Genomic DNA, 20,587 nt, shown 5'->3' with positions numbered 1-20,587 from the left:
CCAAGTAAGTTTAATGTTTCCATGGTTCCGAAAAAAAGTAGGTTATTATCTATTTTAATTAAACATAAAATAAGCTAGTCTAAGGTAATGCATGTAAAAATAACTTCTGATTGTCAAAAATATCAAAATATTAACAGGATGCAAAAAGATTGAACTCGCAAACACAGGATCCAATTTTTCGAGATGCTGCATATCGAACATAAGTTCAGAAAATTGCACTGATGAAGTATTCTTGAAAAATATTTAAACACAATTCAATGTGTTTCTACCAATTCCAAGCACTGAAAAAAACTTTCACATTTTTTTCAAGGTTTGAAAACTTTTCCCAAGTACTTGAAAATGAAATTTTTATTTCAAGTACTTTTCAAGGTTTTTCAAGGACGTACGAACCTTGGAGAAATGTCGGTAGCTGCACCCTGCTTGAATTTGACGTCATAACTCCTCCCCCAAACCTCTCCATTTGCTACATTTGTATGCAGCAGCGGTTGAAGGGAGAGAATGACATCAATCTGAAGCAAAACAATACGGAAAAGTCAGGTTCAATAAAAAAGGGGGGTTTGTTTAGGGGTAACAAACATCAGCACACAGTATCTTTTAATATAATGAAAACTTTTATTATCTGATTTTTAAGTACAAACAATTTTCCACGGTATGTTATCCACGGTGGCATATATTCCGCAGGTCCTAAAATCGGCCTGAAGAAAAACAAAACCTTCGTATAATCCGCGGATGACACGATGCAAAAGAAAAAAAGTTTTGATGTAACAGACAATTTTAGCAACTAAATTAAAACCTGAAGAAGTAATAACTTTTGAGGTACATTCAATATTAGAAAACAAAATTATCTAAAAAAAATAAAGATTTCCTCTCGAAATTGTCATTATAGTATGCTAATTACTTGAAGCTTGAAGCTCATTAATTTTCCCCTTTTGTAACAGATAATCTGCGGGTTATATACAGGAAACTACTAAAAGCGAGCTAATTGGACCAAAATGGTAAAAAGTGGTCTGAAACAAACTTTACCGTAAAAAACGGACTTTGACGGGAAAAGCGGACAATTTGGGAGCCCTGACATTGTTAAAATTATCCAGAACAATTGCAGGTTTATCATATAACTTTAATTAAAACAGCAAAGAAACAAAGGTAGCTATAAAAAAAATAAGTACAATTGTTACAAAATAAAAATTGGTCCCCCATTCGATTATACTATAACAAGCTCAGCATTTTGTTATACTTAAATTGTTCATAGCTGAATGACTGGATGGTTATATACATAAGAGTTGTGGAAATTCTCTATAAAATAAACCATCAGCAGTGATGAGTTAAAATCAAAACTAAGATAAAAGAAAAATATATTGTTATAATGCTTCTCCCTATCCTGAATAAAAATGACATATGAGGCAGTGAGAAGCAAAGGGATGTAAGTGGCATTATTAAAAATTTGGAGATAACCAGAACACGTGGTAGGTGACCCTCTCTTCTGTCATGGGGGCAAGAGATAGTACCAGTAGCCCTGGTAATTGCTGCTATACAGCATGATTTAGAAAAAAAAATTCAATGAAAGCCTACCTCGGATGTTATCTTTAAACATGTTTTACTCAAAACTTGAAAATGTCCACTTCATTCTTTGCTTTTCACTGCCTCATAATATGTAAACAAAATCTAATATCTGATACTCTCTAATATCAGTAGAAGGAAACAACTATTGGAAACATTTATTACAAAAATAAAAACTACATGAACATTTAACGAATAAATACTTTTGTGCTGAAAATTAAATGAATCAATTAACCAATGTTTTGAAGCACTGCCAATTACTGCATACAAGAGTTTCGGTGTTACAAGGAACACCTTTTTCAATGCAAAGAAGTGTGAGCTTCTGGATGAAAAGTCGTCCGGGGAAAGCAACACGGTGGAACAGGAGACAGTATAAATATCAAAAAGTGGAAATTAACAAAACAGAAAAGACAAAATTAGAACTGGAGCCGAAATTTATTACATAATTCCATCAGGAAAAAACCATTAAGTAATAAATTTCCAAGAAATCCCATAAACACTGCAACTTGTCCAAAAATGAAACCACTCCAAAAAAATTAGTAATAAGTCGGTAAAAATTATGTATGGAAGCAATGTAACAAATGGAAAAATGCGGAAAAAAATAAAACAGAGCGAAGGAGAAACAAATTGGAATTAGCTGATCACAGAAGGAAATAAGAAAGCAAAAAATGAAAAAAATAAAATTAAGAAATGTACAGACGTTTACATAAAAATAATAGAAAAAAACTAAACTAATTTTAAAATTGAAGTCCGCACAGAAGAAAAATACAGAATTGCAGTAAGATCATTAAATAAATTAGACCATTTCCTCAGGATGTGTAAAGATTCCCCAAAATCAAGATATGTGAAAAAACAAAAGCTGAATAAATCCAGCACTGCTCAACACTGTTGGGATTGGAATCGCTCTTTGGAGATTTTAACTCTTATCAAATTATTCAAAAATGCCCCAATTTGTTGGATCTTGATTTTTGGGAATCTTTCCAAATCCTGAGGGACCGGTCTAATTTGATTAACGATCTTACTGCAATTCTGTATTTTTCTTCTGTGTGGACTTCATTTTAAAAATTGGTTTAGTTTTTCCTATAATTTTTATGTAAACATCTGTACATTTCTTCCTTTCATTTTTTTCCTTTCTTATTTCATTTCGTGATCAACTAATTCCAATTTGTTTCTCCTTAACTCTGCTTTATTTTTTCTTTTTCTGCATTTTTCCATTTGTTACATTGCTTTCATACATAATTTTTCCCAGCTGGTAAATTTATTGCTAATTTATTTGGAGTGGTTTCATTTTCAGACAATTTGCATTGTTTATGGGATTTCTTGGAAATTTATTGCTTAACGGCTTTTTCCTGATGGAATTATACAATAAATTTTGGTTAAAAACAATTTAATTTTGGTTAAAATTAAATTGTCATTTTCCACTTTTTGGTATTAATACTGTCTCCTATCCCACTGTGTTGCTTTCCCTGGATGACTTCTCATCCAGAAGCTCACACTTCTTTGCATTGAAAAAGGTGTTTCTTGTAACACCGAAACACATGTCTGCAGCAATTTTCAGTTTTTGTGCTTCAAAACATGGGTTAATTGTTTCATTTATATTAACATTTATTGCCTAATTACACATTAGTGTGAAAGGAGCAGTTCAAATAGAACAGCAAGTTTTACAGGAAGCTCCAAGTAATCGACTTCTTAAATGTTATGGAAATTTCATGACAGACACCCATTTGACATCAAAGTGGGACACCAGTGAAGAAGACTTAGTGTCTTAAAATTAAATTTTAAAAAATCATTTAGTTTCTTGCACAGATTTTTTTTTTTTTGAATATTTATATCAGTCAAAATTTCATTTAGTTTATTCAATAGAGGTGCAGCTAGAAAATATTTTATGACCTAATCCAAGTCTTAGTTCAAGGTCCTTGCAGGACCACCTACAACTCCTATGACTTGCTAGAATCATGTCTGTCAGTAGCTACTATACATAAAATTTATTTTCTGAGCATTCAGATTTTTACCTGATAATGATATCTTTCAAAGTAATAAAAACATTTGTATTAAGTCTGGATTTAAAAAAAGGGCTTCTTTTATAATATTTTTATTGAATATCAGGAAGTAATGAACAAGTAGTTTTGAAAAATATGCTAAAACTGTTTTTGACATTAAAATAAAAAACAAGGATATTTGTGAGTTATAAATGTTTTTTTTTCTTTTTTATTTCCAATGGCACATTTAAAGACAGTTGAATATCAAAAGGATAACAACAAAACTATAAATGAAAATGAGCAATCCAATAGCGTTCCCAGATGGATGTCCGAGGGAGAGCAGGACATCTGGACAAATGAGGCATGTCCATTACTTCGTGGAGATCACACAAAGAGCAGAAAGGGTCAGGAACCACGTTGATACGACAGAGATGTTTTCGTAGGCAATTATGGCCAGATAATAAACGAAACATGGCGACAGATTTCATCCTAGGCCAATTAGGGACATTCAGAATCAGCTCAAACCGTGGTTTATTGCTGTTGCGATTTTTGAGTTCTTCGTGAAAAGTGTCTTTAAAGATTTTCTTTATTAAGCTTTTGATGTTACTAAATGGAAGCTTAGGATTGGTTCTCTGAAGAACCGATGCTCCCTTTTTGGCCAAAAAATCAGCCATCTTATTACCTTGGATTCCACAGTGGGCCGGAATCCACTGAAGAACAACTGTCTTATTATTTTCGGCAAGTCGGTTAAGGAGCTTCAAACAATTATCAGTGGTTAAAGTTCGGGAGTGGCTAGGTGTATCGATAGCTTGGAGTGCAGCCTTTGAGTCCGTTAATACAACTGCTTTTGAAAAAGAGTAAGTGTGGCTGGAGCTGTGACAGGGCCTGGCAAATGGCAGCAATCTCGCCATCGAAAGCTGATCTATGGTTGCCAATGGGGGTGTAAAAGGAAAAAAGTTCACAGTAAACACCAGCACCAGTATTAACACATCCAATTCACTTTAGAGCCGTCAGTATATATTCTCAACCATTTCCCTCTGGGGTAACAGGATTCTATTGTTTCGAGAGCAAGAGCTCTTAACACTACATCATTTGTCTCCGATTTGAACACATTCTTGATCAAATTAAGACGAATGGAGAAACCTTTTTCAGAAATGGGGTTTATGGAGGGAGGAAATTGTTCAGTCTCATATTTTAAATCTAGTTTAGAAGAAATATCAGCTACTCCCTGGAGAAAACCTTTTTGTGATTTTAAGTTTCTCCGGCCGACCAGAGAGTCCTGGTTCCACAGGGACAGACACCCAGGAGTTATAAATGTTGGGTAGAAGATTCAACTTTTTTTAATCGTGACATTAGCATATAAAAAATCAATAATTTGAAATCATTGCATGTTTTATTACTGCAGTTTACAATGAAACCGAACCTAACAAACACTACTTATGGAACGTAGATACACTATAGGACCAAAAATATTGGGACACTTTCAAAAATTCACATTTTTACTGATTTCTCGAGAAATAAAAGACCTATTGCTTTGCAATTTTTTTCACATAAAATGTATACTCTAGCTGTCCTTTTCCAACAACAATTAAGTCTGCTATTCATTTAGGGGACCAGCAAAAAATTGAGGAAACAAAAAAAGGTTTTTGATCATTTTTCATAGTAAATAGCTGGGAATAAGCAATAAATTTCAGAAACAAGTTGAAAATCTATCAAAAATGTATTTTTATATTTTCGCAAAAGTATCTCTTATACCTACGGAGATACAAGCATTTTATTCAAAAATGCAAATTTTTTTAAAAAGGTTTTCAGCTCATATCATGCAGAGTTTTTGTCAAACATTATTAAACTTTCAGAATATTTGACAGCATACCAGAAAAACACAATAATAAAATTTGAAGTTAAAATATTGAAAATTCAATGAAATGTGAACATTTAAAGCAATTAATTTTTCACTGCGCATGCGCAAAAGATAGCAATTTATAACATTTATAATCCAAAGTTCATCCTACATCTCATAAAAAAATTCAACCTCAATATCTATAAAATTAAAAAAGTGATCTGCCATTTAATGAGCCGAATTTCTATAATTCTTGGATAAGTGACGAATAGTAAGGGGTCATTCGCAAACTGGCAACACTTTCTTGCTATCGTTGCAGAGTGATTCATGATAAGAACGGATTATTTGCGAACGATCCCTCACGATTCATCGTCTAGCCTAGAATTATTAAAATTTGGCTCATTTGATCGCTGATAACTTTTAAGATTTTAAAGATATCAAAGTGGAACTTTTTTACAGGATGTAGGATGTATCTGGGCTTTCGATTATAAAAGTTTATTGTTTTTTTAATGAGTTGGAGAATCTAGTTGGGGTGTGGATTATGAAAGTTATAAATTGCTATCTTTTGTGCATGAGCAGTGAAAATTAATTGCTTTAAACGTTCATATTTCATTAAATTTTCAATACTTTAATTTCAAATTTTACTATTATGTTTCTCTAATATGCTGTCAAATATTCTGAAAGTTTAGTAACGTTTGATGGGAAACTCTGCGTGATATGAGCCTAAAACTTCCAAAAAAAATTTGCATTTTTGAAAGAAATGCTTATATCTCCATGGGTATAAGAGATACTTTCACAAAAATATAAAAATAAAATCTAGATAGGTTTTTAACTTATTTCTGAAATTTACAGCTTATTACCAGATATTTACAATGAAAAATGATAAAAAACTTTTTTTGTTTTCTCAACTTGTTGCTTGTCCCTTAAATGAATAGTAGATTTAATTTTTGTTGGAAAATGGCGGCTGGAGTATACCTTTTGTGTAAAAAAAAATTACAGACCAATTTGTCTTTTATTTCTTGAGAAATCTGTAAAAATGTGAATTTTTGAAACTGTCCCAATACTTTTGGTCATATAGTGTATGCTGAGCTGATAAATAAAAAATTTAGCATAACACCCCCAACTTATTTTGCTACATACTTTATTATTGCTATTTTCAGTAAGAGATAAAAGCTATTGTTTTGCATCACAAAGTATTACACATGACTTATAAAAAGTAAGGTAAAGAAACAGAAAAAAGAGTAATTCTGAACAAAACATACATGAAATGAAATGACAAGATAACAGAAAAGTAACTAAATGAACGAAAGACTAACTATTCAATCACCAGCAAAGGCAAGGCTCTTACCTGTCGAGCACGTAAAGCAACTTTTGAATTTTCAGACTTATTTAAAATTGTCAAGTCATTTAAAATTGAAGCCAATTCATCAGTCAAACCAGGCTCATGTCCACACAAATGATCCTATAAAAATACAAACATTATTACAGGGTTTATACTCTATTTCGATGAAAAAATTCTATGACTTCATAAAAATTTTCATGACTTTGTTACATGCATAGAATAGTACTAATTAATATCAAACTTTCCAATTTTCGGAAATGAACATTAGCAAAACTTCTTCGTGAATGGCCCTACCTCATTGAAGCATTTACTTGTGATTGAAAAAAAATCAGTGTACACATAAAAAACTAAAATATTCTTAACAGCAAGTTACTGCCCCTAAGACAGGACATGCAATATACCAAAACATGCATGCAATATTTCTGGATATGACAACCGTGTTGTCTGGTATATTGCATGTCAACGATCTCTCGATGATACTCTTTTATTTGACTTCATCTAATAAATTTAAATAAAGTAAATATACAGTGAATGGAATATATATATAGGCAGAATGATAATGAATGCGAAAGAGGTTGAATAAGTCATTATTAAGTCTCAATAAATTTGCTTCAAAAGTTTCCGTTTAGTGTCAACAGTGCATTTAATCATCCACATAAATCGAAAATATTTTGATTCTTTACAGTAAAGCCACATTCTTTAGTAAAGTCATGTTTCTACACCAGATATATACAAAGAAAAAAAAACATTCAGTTTACTTCTTTGCACATTTTCAAATGCATATAAATTACTAGGTTCAGAAATTCCAGAAAATGGTGGTTGATTCCTGACATTGAAAGTAGCAGTTGGTCACATGAATTAGTTTTGCGAGCCGTATGCTGGTCACTACTGTTTTAGAGTGTTAGAATTTCTCTATTTGGGTCCTTCTCCAGAAATTATAACTCTCGAACGCAAATATTTTTCAATTTTGAAACCATTTGTTTTCTTTTTTCTCATTCTTACATGAACATGTTACCTACTAGAAGTAACCATAAACAATGGCAAATCCAAGTTCCAATTATTTTACTCATAAATAAAAAAAATAATAAAAAATGCCTTGTTTACGGAAATTTAAAAAAAAAATACTTTTAATATTTAAATATTGAGCACAATTTAATATCAAAGTAGTAATTTTGTAAATTGTGCAAACAATCAGCTTAAATTGAGGATATACAGGCAATTTATAATTTTGGGAGAATGCCTATTATTGATGTATTTCCCCTCCATCATTTATTTTCACCTCAGAAATAATGACATTGATAAGGTCTGTCACGGACGTGAGGAATTTTCCATTAATATAGGCCTAATAGATACATTTTTCAGGGATTTTTTTTTTTTTTTTTTTGCTACAATCTGCACATGTTAAGCACATGAGAAAACATGTTCACTTTTTTTTTACATTAATTTACATTCCTGAAATTCATGTTCTTGGAGGTGAGAAGTCAGAATAACCACAATAAGTTTTTATAAGTTAAGCAAAATCTATCTTCTTGTTTTTCGACAAAAATCTCACAACTTCAACTATGGCTGAAAATAAACAAGGGAGCTCCCTTGTATCATGGAAAAGAAAATTTGATGTCATTACTGCGACGTGTTAATGAGGAATGGCATTTTGTGTTTAGGTAACGGAGGTGAGAATTTATTGTATGACATGAATCCTTGTCCTACTAAAACGAAAAAAAACACAATATTAAAAAATTAAATATACTTGAACAATTAGTATTTGAGACACTTGTGAAAAGAATAATAAATAAATTAGCACATACTTTTAATTAAACAAGTTGTTAAGTAACATGTGACATGCCATGGAGGTGAGAATTCACACATTGTGAACCAAAAAATATACTAAAATAAAAATTATTATTGAAAAATTGTTGGCTGGTTTAAATAGATATATTTTTGATGAAATTAAAAAAAAAATGTTAAATGAATTGTTCTTTAATCTATTTACTGTAAAAGACGTGTGACAGAAAAGTTACACTTTTTGAAGAATGACCCATTTGTGTGTTCTATATCGCCTGACTAAAACATCTTCATTTTCTAAAACTTTCAACAAAATAAGATAAACTCTGATTAATTTAGTTTTCAAGTTATTATGAATGATGGAAACAAACTTAAATGCCATCAGATTGCCTTTTTTGAGTGGGCAAAATCAAGAACGTGCAAGTTCACTTCTACAGAATATAAAATGTAGAAAGCTGAAAATAATAATAAATTCATACTGATTGATGTCCAAGTACTAAAATCACATTGCAAAAAAAGACAAGCGGCTACAGAAGTAGTTGCAATGAGGTTTCAAAATTCAGAGATGTTTTGGGGATTGTTTAATTTTCCAGTTTTAATAGCTTTTATGTGCAATACTGTAACATCACTCAAGATTTCTAAAATCTTTTTGCTACTGTTACTTTCTCTTTGCCCAAGACATTTTTCCATGACCTCAAATAAATTTCCATGACTTTGAATAAAAATTTCAATTTTCCATGACTTTTCCAGATCTGAAAAAAAAATTTGCTTATTTTTTTTCCCATGACTTTCCAGGTTTTCCATGAACATTACGAAACCTGTTATTAGCAAAGAATAAATTTTTGAAACCATAATGATACATTTTTTTTAGCATTAAAAAATTTGAATTTTAACAACTTACTATGAGCTTTATTATCAGTTGGTTCTTCTTGTGAACTTGCAAATGAGAAAAAATTTTTGCAACCACAACAGCCATTTCATCTTTATGCTTTTCTCTCAATAAGGCAACACATTTGTCATAGTGGCCTAAAAAGTAAATTTAGAGAAAGCTACACTGGATAAAAATCAAAAATAAGTTTAAAAATTTTCTTGTATGTGTATTGTTATTTAAATGAATTTCAATAACAATTTCTGTAAAAAAATAGTAATAACATAACATTCTACTACAAAATAAAAACATCAATACTAGACCACACAATTAAATACCCTATAAAATCCTCCTGCCAACAGTTAATCAAAACACAAATACAAAGATATAACTACTTTCTGGGTTATACTATTTAAAGCCCTCGATCCGTCTCTTAAGTGGCGACACGCTCCAGGGTCCGCCATTTTGTGTCGTTCTGCAACTTTCTCCCTATCTCAATAGTAGAAAAATACAGAGTTTCGCTCATTGAAAAGTATATTTTTTTCAACGAATGTTTACAGATTTTTAATCGTAACTTATGTAACTGATATATGCATACAAAAATTTTGAATTTTACCTTAGTAAAATATTTTTTTTTATTATTAAACCAAATATTAGTAAAAAGGTGTTTTGAAGAAATTTTCGACCATTTTTAAGAGTAATTTCTTTTTTTCCCCCATATAGACTTTCTGAGTTACAAATTACTTGAAGTGTTTTAAATATGCGTTTTATTATTAGAAAGTTGGCGTAGTAGAACCAGGGGCGGATACAGAAAAATCTCTCGGAGGGGACCCGGGAAATTGAATAGCACCTCCTCCTTCCCCCTGCCGCATACGATGTTTCATTAAAAAGTTTTCATTACTTTATTTAAAATGTATTTTTTTTAAATTTTTTTAGGATCCCTTAAACTAATGATCCACTTATAAGTACATACATATTATGTACCAATATACTTTGAATGTGAACGTAAAACATCTTTAACGTTTCAAGCCAATTAAATACTAAACCATAATAATGTTACCGAAATGCTACACAATTAGCGGTTTTAATTTTAGGAACAATGTCGTAATGATTATAACACGAGGGCAACGTTAAAATAAAAAAATTAAAAAATGTACCCGTACCTCATTTGAGATTTTAATATTATTTTATAGTATTTTAACTACAAAATATTATTTAATTAAGAAAATCATAGCTATTAAACATGTAAGTTTTACTGAAAAATTCAGGACAATTTCTGTGTGAATTTCAAAGAAGTTGCTGATTGTTCTTAAAGCCATGATACAGTTGAAATAACATATTCATATTACATGCCGCCTCCATTAATATCATGGTTTTGTCAAGAAACTACGATATGATTTCTTTCATTTTGCATTTTTTATAAGCTGAAAAAGAAAAAGCTATTATTTCGCAAATAGCTTCCTGGATCAAAATAATTCTTTTAGGCACGCCTGCACATTTTTTGAAAAATGTTAGTTATTGATTCCATCAAAGAAAAATTAATGGACGAATTGCGATATTACGTTCCTTTGAATTCAAAACCAGCGAGTTAAATGTATAAATGTATTCTGCCACTCTAGGACTCCAGTATGACTTCTTTAGCAAACAAAAATGCTATTATTCAAAATATGCTCTATGTGTGTTTTGTGTTCTATTTAATTAACTATATAAAAAAAATGCTATGGAGAAATCAATAATAGTGAATAAAATAGTTAAATAAATTCATCCTTTTGGCGGGGGGGGGGGGCATGGGCCTCCTGTCCCTGCCCCTTAAATCAACAACTGAGTAGAACAGTAGTGAGCTAAATTAATTATGTCATAAATTATTTGTGGGCAACAGTTTGAACTTATTCATGCAAAGCAGTATCATTTATAGTACTAATGTGTGTAGTTTTCTTATGGAAAATTATTCACTTCTAAAAAATAGCAAAACTAATAAGGTTTAGCTAATAAGATTTTGTTTTCAGCAGGACTCTTCCATGTTTTTTTTTTCTTTTTTTTTTTTTTTTTTTTTTTAACATTTTACCAACACTTTCTTGTTTCTCATGACGATTTTACATTAAAAAATGCCTTTCATTAAAACCTGGTTTTTAAGGATACTAGTTCTTAAAAATTCAACGAACTGATAATAAAATGTAACCAGTTTTAAATCAATATTGAAAAAATAATAATAATTGAATTATTTGATACCAATAGGAATTCAAATAAAAGAGTGCAGATTACATCTGTGACGAACTGTTATAAATAGTAATAATGAATTTATAAATTAACAGATACTAGGATATAAATCATATATATTTTTTTTTATTAAAAAGATTTTCACATCAAAATAAAAATTAAACGAAAACAGATTTTTTCCGGGCAAAAAAAAAATAAAAAAAATTTTCACGTAATTATATAACTTGGCTTGAGTTACATGTTACTATAATCTCAAAGAAGCTTAATTTTTTTAATGAATAATTTCATACTTTTAATATCTTAACTTTTATGCTCAAAATAGATAAATAATTAACTTGGCAACGCACTGAAACTCATGGCTATGACACAATTAAAAGCAAAACGACATGTTCTTAAAATAATTTTGCCACAGTTATTGAGACATTTTGAAACTAACTAAACAATAGAAACTTTACATTAAAAATAAAATAATAAGTATATTTAAATTTTGACGGCTTTGTTATCTTAAACTCAGAAAAATCAGTTTTAAAAACAGGGCAAATATTTTACTACTGCTAGCAATTTATTAAGTGCCGTTACATAGTTGAGCTTTACAATATTTGAAGGAACTATTTATGATGATTTTAGTGAATGTCCTTACTATCCCATGAAAATTAACAAACCATCAGACAGTTTCACGAAAAGTAAAAAATATTACAATTTCAACAAGAGTTTCAAAAAGTATCCGAAATTGCACAGCAGTATTGATGAAAACATTTAAAATACATAAATAATATTTCAATGTATTTCGATATAGTAATTTTGAACTGTTAGAACATCTTAATGCATTACACCAAGACATCTTCACACTAAAGATAGCGTTTGACGAAAAATACGAATAGCAAATAGAAAATATCTAGTATTCCTCACAGTGAAATCACACAGGCAACGACACAAAATGGCGGACTAAACCCACGTGACTGCCCGCCTCCAATCGCAGTCGAAAGCGGCGCGCAGTGCATGGATCAAAGTGTGTCGCCACTTAAGAGACGGATCCAGGGCTTTAATACTATTAACACCAGTCATAAAAGCCTCAGTTCTCATAAACAGGTAGAATGCTTTTTTTTTTTTTTTGATAGTATGAAAAAAAAAAGGAAGGAAGAAAATGCGAAAATGCAATTCCTTTTTTTTTTTGAGTGACACAAAAATTTAAACCTAAAAACGAATTGTAAGGTTTATCTGGGACTTAACAAAATTATTTTGGTTTTACAATTACATTTGATTGAATCTTACAAAGATTATTAAACACATTTGATAATACAGAAGTACTTCATTATGGGACACCTTTTGTTAAAGGACATTTCTTCTGGTCCCAGTCCCTTGGAATTGGGACTTTCATGTATTTGTCTCTGAATAAGGAACACTCTGCTTAAGGGACAGTTACAGACGTACTTAAAAAAAAAACTGTTTTAATGCATACAAAATATTGAATTTGCTGGAATTTAAGAATCTAAAATTCAACTGGGGGGGGGCGGAGTTTGATATTAACTTAAACTAATATGATGTATTGTAAATTTCTTGCTGAAACTTACATGATAGTTTTCCCTCTCAGCAATTTATTCAAGTAGGATAACTACCAATAGATAGTCAATGAACCATAAATAGCTCCATGTAAAAAACTTGAAATGTGAACACCAATTGCAATTTATATTGTATTGAATTTTAAATTCAATGAAATCAAACAAGTCTATGAAGGAATCACTTCAAAATAATTCATGTATGATACAAAATTTTACCATTATCAAATTTTTGATTAAATTTTAATTATTAAAAGAATAAATTTTCAAATTTGTATAATTTTGAATTTGATTTAGAATAGATAAATAATTTTCAGTATTTTATCATAAATGTTAATAGTTTGTACTTATTACAAAATTATGCTTAGTTAATATACTTCATGCCTCACTTCACATGCCTCTGAAGAACGGACACCTCTAATTAAGGGACAAAATTTCCGGTCTCCTTATTATCCTTTACTAAGAGGTTCTACTGTACATTAAATTAAAATATGACTTAGCAAAAGGGAAAAAAAATACCATTTTGGAATTCTATTTCAACAGTTAAATACTGCTTTAAAAGTTCTTGTACAACTGCTTTCATTCTACCACGTATTCCATTCCTATAACGCTGTACCAACTGTACAATCCCTTGCGTTGTCATAAAGAAAACATCACGATCCGATCGTTTCTGTAAGGTTGCAGCATAGGAGTCAACAACACTAGCTATCTAAGAAAGACAAACAGTTCATTTGAAATGATAGATGAAACATATAAGTGAAAATGAGGTATAAGATTACACACATCATTAATATAACTTACTTGTTGACTTGGAAACTGAGCTAAAACTGATGTTATATTACTGGAATACATTGCCATGAGCTTCTTAATATTTTTTTCAACATTGGGAGGAATTCTTCCAGAAATAGATGAAATAATCTCCTTTAAGAGATAATTACATTCAATTTTGCATTGGAAATGGATTATAAAACACAGTAGTACCATCTTAGCAATAAAATAGTTTTCAATAAAAAAATATTTATAAAAAAAAACAGATCTCTAAAATTATCCTGATTGTGAACCTATCACAAATTATACATCAAGTTAACCCATTCCATAATCAGCCCGAACCCCCTTAACGCGCATGCCGCAGATAATGAACGGAGTTGCTTTTTGCTACGTTGTAATAGCGCTTTTCTCCCCATTTTGCTCTCGGGATTTTAATGTTGTTTTTGCTGTTCAGCTTGCATTCGAAAATCGCTTCGCTTTATTAGTTTTTTGGCACTGAATTAAATAGTGCAATAAAATACAAGGTTGCTATGCTGAAATATTCATTAAATTTACACAGTACATAATGGGAAAATAATAAACAATAGAGGATAGGAAGAAAAGCAATTATTTTTATAACACTAATTATTTTATTGATTTATTTTTCTTTTTGCTTTTATCTCAGTATATCATTTTTTTTCTTTTTATACACTTAAGAAATCAAAACTGTTAAATGTAAGATGATCTACCTTCCAAAAGGGCTCAACAAAACATTCTTCAAACAATTGACTGATCGATCCAACCTGTGAGCAAGAAAATTGAATGGACAAAAGCGCTTTAACTGTGGGAATGATTTTCTAAGAGGATAAAAAGTATTCTTCGGTGCCTTTTGATACATTGTGACCCTTCAAAACGACCAATAAACACAGAGACATCTCTTTGCTTTTCGGTTCTTTTATCGTAAATGCAATGACTTTTAAATCCCTTCTGAGTGTCCAGATATCAGTTGCTCAAGCGTGGGAAATATTTTAAAGATAAATGATTACAAAAGATCAAAACTTGCGGCTAATCCCCTATTTCCCTAATGGATACTTTTGTGCATGCAACTAAAAGCCCCCAGCTGAGAGAGGAATAACGGAGGCAGCCTGGGCGGATTCCCTAGGGAGGTATCCCCCTTGGTGTCTTGTGGTCAACCCTTCCACATTATTTTCTTACAACAAAACAGTTTGAATCAGAAAGGAACTTCAAAGCAAGCTTTACTGCTTGTATTTGAGAACATGTCTTCAGAAGAAAAAAAAAAATCTTGCTTGAAATCGAGTCGGATTGTTTTTCTTTTTTTAAAACATATTTGGATAAATTTTAGTTAGTTTCATAGGCTTATTTACTAATTAAGGCAACTTGATTATTGAAAAGAAACCAAATATTTTATTTCTATTTTTAAAATCTCATAAAAGAAGGTGCAATTAAAACACTGGAGCTATTTTAAAACAATAAATAAAATCTGAAAAAGAAAGGAATAAAAGGAATGTTTCGTTTCGTATGAGTAAAGCGAAAAGAACTCAAGATATTATTTCATTTGTATTGTAGTATATATTTTATGTTTTGCATGGTCAACTATTACGTATAATCAATGCGGTCGTCATAATTTTTGTTTGTGAAATTAAAAATATTCAAAACTGTATCACTAAAAATCCTTCAAAGGATGCAGTGAATATAAAAAGTTAAAATTTAAGTTTGAAAATATCACGATTTAAAAATAAATAAATAATAAAAAATAATAATAGTATACAAATAAATAAAAAGCGTAGTAAACACATTATACTTTTAAAAAAAACATACTCGTACAAAATTAAGATGTGTAAGATAATTAAAAAAAATATTGTGTAAAATAAATTATAAAATTTGAGGATTATGAACAATTTAGTGAAGGATGCTTGTGTAAGAAGGTGGATTTTTGATAACAAGAAGAAATATTTCTGTTCATTTGCTTTATTCAGGCATAGAAATATTGTTAAATGTGTAAGGAAATATTTTCACACTTTTCATCAGGAGTTCAAATGCCAGAATGCTAAGAAACAAAGCTTCCACGAAAAGATAAAAATATAATGCCTGATTATTTGAAGCATTATACGTGTTCCATAAAGGAGTACTTGAAAGGTTAATATCTTAGTAAAATAAAATAAATTACAACAAGTTTCGTGAAATGCTATAAGTTACATCCCTTTCGTCTAAGGAAAAGAGCTTGATTACCGCTCCCCTAAAAGCACCAGAACCCAACAGAGAAGCGCAATAACAGGATTCTGCTCCTGGAAGGATCGCCGACACATATTCGGCCGAAGCAAAAACTGCTAGAAACGCCGTAACGACACAGGTTCGTCGAAGGCAGTTAGGAACCATTTTCTTGCGACGAGCCTGAATCGGCCGGGGGCAGTATTAACACAAACTGCGTGGCCGATCCTGTATCGGACGGGGCAAAGAATGGGTTAAATGAATGAGTCAACTTTTTTAGATCAGGAAGGTTGCAAATTTAGTAATTATCATGAGCGACTAAATATACAGAATTTATTTTTACAAAACATTACTAATGCCAACTACCAATTTCAATTTTTTGTAGCACAAGAACATCTTTTATATACAGTGAATATAACTCCTACAGTACTCCTTCTATTCCAGTGAAACACGACCACTCTTCGTTCCTGAAAAAAGTTGTTGTTGATGGAGGTTGGTAGCTCTTAGAAGTCGTTTTTGAACATTTTTGAGCAAAAATAGCACCAAAAAAAATAATTTATGTTCCGCTTACAGTATATTAAGAATATTACGATAAGAATTCCTTTAAACAGAGAAACTCAAATTGTTCTTCTATAAAATATACTTCTCACATTGTTTTTCTATTTAGGAACTGATTTGCTTTAAAATGCGAGAAGAGATTTTTCTTCTTCAGATTTCCTTTTTTTTTCCTGAAGCAAATTTTGTTCCTAGTTCATATTTCTGCTGCAGAAAATAATTATTAATATCCTTTCATCAGTGCGATCTGATTGCCACATAAGAATATCTATTTTTTCACGTTCAAATGAGATAAAAATAGATTCTGAGCACTAAAATGAACTAAGAAAGCACCTGTCCCATTGTAAGTAACAACTAAATTTCGAGAACAACCTTCTGGAAAACTAACTGACCTTATCTACCTTCCACAATGACACACTACTTGATCTGCTGCATGATATACAAGTGTCACCTCAGCCTCTCACTAGCCGCGTTTATAACACACTTTTCGACTCGGTAAATCTCCGCTCTGGCTCCACAAAAAAACGATTGAAAAATTCCTGTTTCCATGTAAAAAGAGGTTCTCCCATTGTACTAGAGAAAGCAGTTTTTACCAGCATCCTTAGCGGCTAGTAGACGAACTTGTTTCCCATAACACAGTCTGGGTAAAAACACCGCTTTCACTCCAGAAGCTAACAGGGGTAGAAAGATTCCACATAAACCTCACAAATAACCGGAATGCGGTGAAAAGCAGGTTTTTTCCGGGGTCGAAAGTGTCTATGGAAACGGCCCTACTGGTGCAAAATACTATGCCCTTCTTATTGAAACATTTCAGTGGCTCTTAGTAGGGGTTCAGGAAAAGAATCTGTTTGAAGACTAAAATGTTTTAAGTTTCTTTTCTTATCTCTCTATTGGCTTTCTTTTATCGAAAATTCCTTAACGTTTTGGTGCTGAGATTTTTGTAGATATGGGAGAAAATTGGTGCCTTACAAAAAAGGTTGTTTATAGAGGTGGCGGCTCATGGTAACTTCACATGTATTAAGAAAATATTTGGGAGAGTATGGGGGAGGGATAAGAAATGAATTAGCCAAGAAACAGATGAAACACTCAACTATCAAATTATTATTTTGATTACTTTAAAAAAATAAAGAAATGGCTTTAGTGTAGCTTCAACTACAATAGGAAGATAATGCACAAATCTGCTGAATAGTGCTAATGAAGTTGAAAAAATTAAGACTGAAGTTATAAGTCATGTTATTATTGTTTCAAAATGGGGATGTTGAGGAGGGGGCGAGATTAGGCCTACCTGGCTATTTATAAACCAAGTTTAAATTTTAATTACTATTTCAGTTATTTTAATGTGAAATTCAGCAAATAGTGACACACATTTACCACTCCCTTCTTCTAAGTTAAAAATCCAGTAAATTCTAAATTAAGGTTCCAGCTGGAAAAAAGTTTTAAATAGTAGTTCTGTGAACATTCTGGTATTTCTTCACATAAAATCAAGAATTCATACTGACAAAGTATGAATAATATAAAATGCTATGCATTTTGTCAAAAGAGTTTTTAGTATTCATGTCAATGATAAAACTTCAATTAGAAAAAAAAAAAGATTTTGCAGTCATGGACTTAATTTTTTCTTTTAGTCCAGAAAACAGTGATATATGAAACATTATAGAGTTTAATATTGTGCTTTAATAGCCATAACCACAAAGTAAAGGTGGCTCAGAAAGAGTGAATGCATTTGCACTTCAGTTTAATTTTAATAGCATCAATATTAAAAAGTATATCTGATCTCAGGTGAGGGTTTTATCCATCCATAAGGTGTCCTATTCCTCATTGGACCAGGCATGGATCGGATAGTTTTAATTCTCTCAGGAAAGCGGTAGATTTGTTCCAAATATGTTGAATTGTTTACCTAAATAGTATCTAATTCGTAGCAAGATAACATTTGGAAAAAATTAGATGCAAAAGTTATTTTTTGAATGTGCATTACAAAGAAATTAATATTTTGAACAAACATGTCCCATTTGTCACCTCGGCTCCTCTAAATATTACATCAAACATAATTTACTCATTAATTGTTCAAGTAGTTAATTACAACAATATGCTGACTATCTTTTCTTCTTATTGCTTTTTCATCTAAGCTGTGAGGGAGTGTCCTTGTTAAACTCAAATTAAAAAATTAATTGCATGTTTCGAAAAATAGACTTATCCAGAATTTTCAATGCCCAAGGATTTATTTTTTGGTCTACATGGCTAATTAAAAAAAAGATAATTTTGATATTTTATCAGTATAAAACATAGTAATGACATGCACTACCAGTGTATTCAGATTGTTTAATTATTTTTGTTTTTTTGACATCAATTACAAGTTGAATTTTCTGTCTTACAGTTCTTTCTTCTGTAACATGCGCTTAAAGGGTACTCAAATCAAAAGTGGATGACTTAATTGTCAATAGCTAGGAAGACGTGTGTGTGTGTGTGAATTTACAGCAATAACTTCCAACTTACATATTTTTTTATAATATAACAAAAATCACAAAAAAAAAAAAAAAAAAAAAAAAGATAGGCCATGTAGAAATAATTCTGCTGTGCACCATTTTAAGGCAGAAATTTCAACTTTTAAAGTCCACAGAAATGTGTCAATTTTAACATGATCAGCCCATTTTAAATTTTAATATATTTTTTAAGGAACACATTTTTTTTTTCATACCTGTAGTTCAAGAAGGGGCAAGCTTGGATCTCTCAGAGTTCTCATAAATGTGTTAACAGCTTGTGCCATTTTAGGAGTAAAATATGGTTCAGGAAGAGCAAAACCTGATAGTACATATTCAAGTTCTTGACGTGCAGCTTGAAATATTTGGTTTAATTTATCACCGTGCCAGCTTGGAAAATCATCATTAGGAAGCACTCCAGTAAACAGTTGTGCCTGAAAAAAAAGAAAAAAAAACTTTCATAATTTATCTGCTGAATACTATTTTTAAAAAAGTCTGACTACCAAACGGCACAACCTTAAAGGTCACGGATTTAGACAAAATCCTAGATATAGGTCCAGTTCCACTAGGTATGAGCCCAAGTAAAGGGGTTTGACTGCATTGGCCCTAGTTCGGCTGCAGCAGGGGTCCAAAGTTGATAGTTTGGACCCAGTATTGCAATAGAGTTTCTTTAAGAATTACCATTTTTACCCTTTTTTCTGCTATTCTACTACACTAAGAGCCATTTGCATGCACTTACCTTTGAATTAATTACACTGAATGCTAATTTTTAATAAGTGGTTCTCAAATTTAAATTGGACACTGCTTTTAATTTCAATAATTTGAATGTCAAAATAAATTACATAGTTACAGGATATTTATCGTTTGCAAATGAAACTAATTATTTTCATTTTATATTAATTCTTTGCTAGTAAAAAGTATTTATCATTTGTTAATGAAAATATTACTTTAACTGGATATTTATCGTCTGCTATCAGATATTCCACAATGATAAGCAAAAAGAGGGAGAGGAGAAAAAGCTCTAATTTACTGCGCATCACATGGAAAAAAACAAAAATACAAGATTATTTCGACTTTTCAAGTAACTGAAATAATGCTCATAAATAAATCAGTGTTCTCCCTTCCACTCATTGTACTAACAAAAGATGCCAAATGTGTTGGGACACAGAACATAGTGTTGAAGTCTGAAATTCCAATGGAAATGCCACTGCATTTCTGGGGCCAAACTAGTAACTTTGGACTCTCGTTGCAGTTAAACTAGGGTCTATGCAGTCAAACCGCTTTACCTGGGCTTATACCTAGTGGGAATGGACCTATATCTAGAATTTTGTCTAGATCCGTGATCCTCAAGGTCATACCGTTTGGTCATGAGATATTCTACATATACGAAATATAAACATTTAATGTTCAATGCAACTAATATGAATAAAATGTTAAC

General features: G+C 31.1%; 1 protein-coding gene across 1 annotated transcript in view; it reads right to left on the bottom strand.

The window, feature by feature from the left end:
- The window catches only part of LOC129218194 (acetyl-CoA carboxylase-like), a 282,701-nt gene that overhangs the window by 112,254 nt on the left and 149,860 nt on the right, over nt 1-20,587 (bottom strand). The window contains exons 20-24 of the mRNA XM_054852411.1: nt 19,368-19,583; nt 13,943-14,062; nt 13,661-13,850; nt 9,402-9,526; nt 6,725-6,838 (exon numbers count right to left, since the gene is read on the bottom strand). Of these exons, the coding sequence (XP_054708386.1) occupies nt 6,725-6,838; nt 9,402-9,526; nt 13,661-13,850; nt 13,943-14,062; nt 19,368-19,583 (765 nt within the window). The remainder of the gene's footprint in view (nt 1-6,724; nt 6,839-9,401; nt 9,527-13,660; nt 13,851-13,942; nt 14,063-19,367; nt 19,584-20,587) is intronic.

The sequence above is a fragment of the Uloborus diversus genome, chromosome 3, assembly GCF_026930045.1.
Source record: "Uloborus diversus isolate 005 chromosome 3, Udiv.v.3.1, whole genome shotgun sequence".
Lineage (NCBI taxonomy): Eukaryota > Metazoa > Arthropoda > Arachnida > Araneae > Uloboridae > Uloborus > Uloborus diversus.
This window is presented reverse-complemented; position numbering and strand designations above follow the sequence as displayed.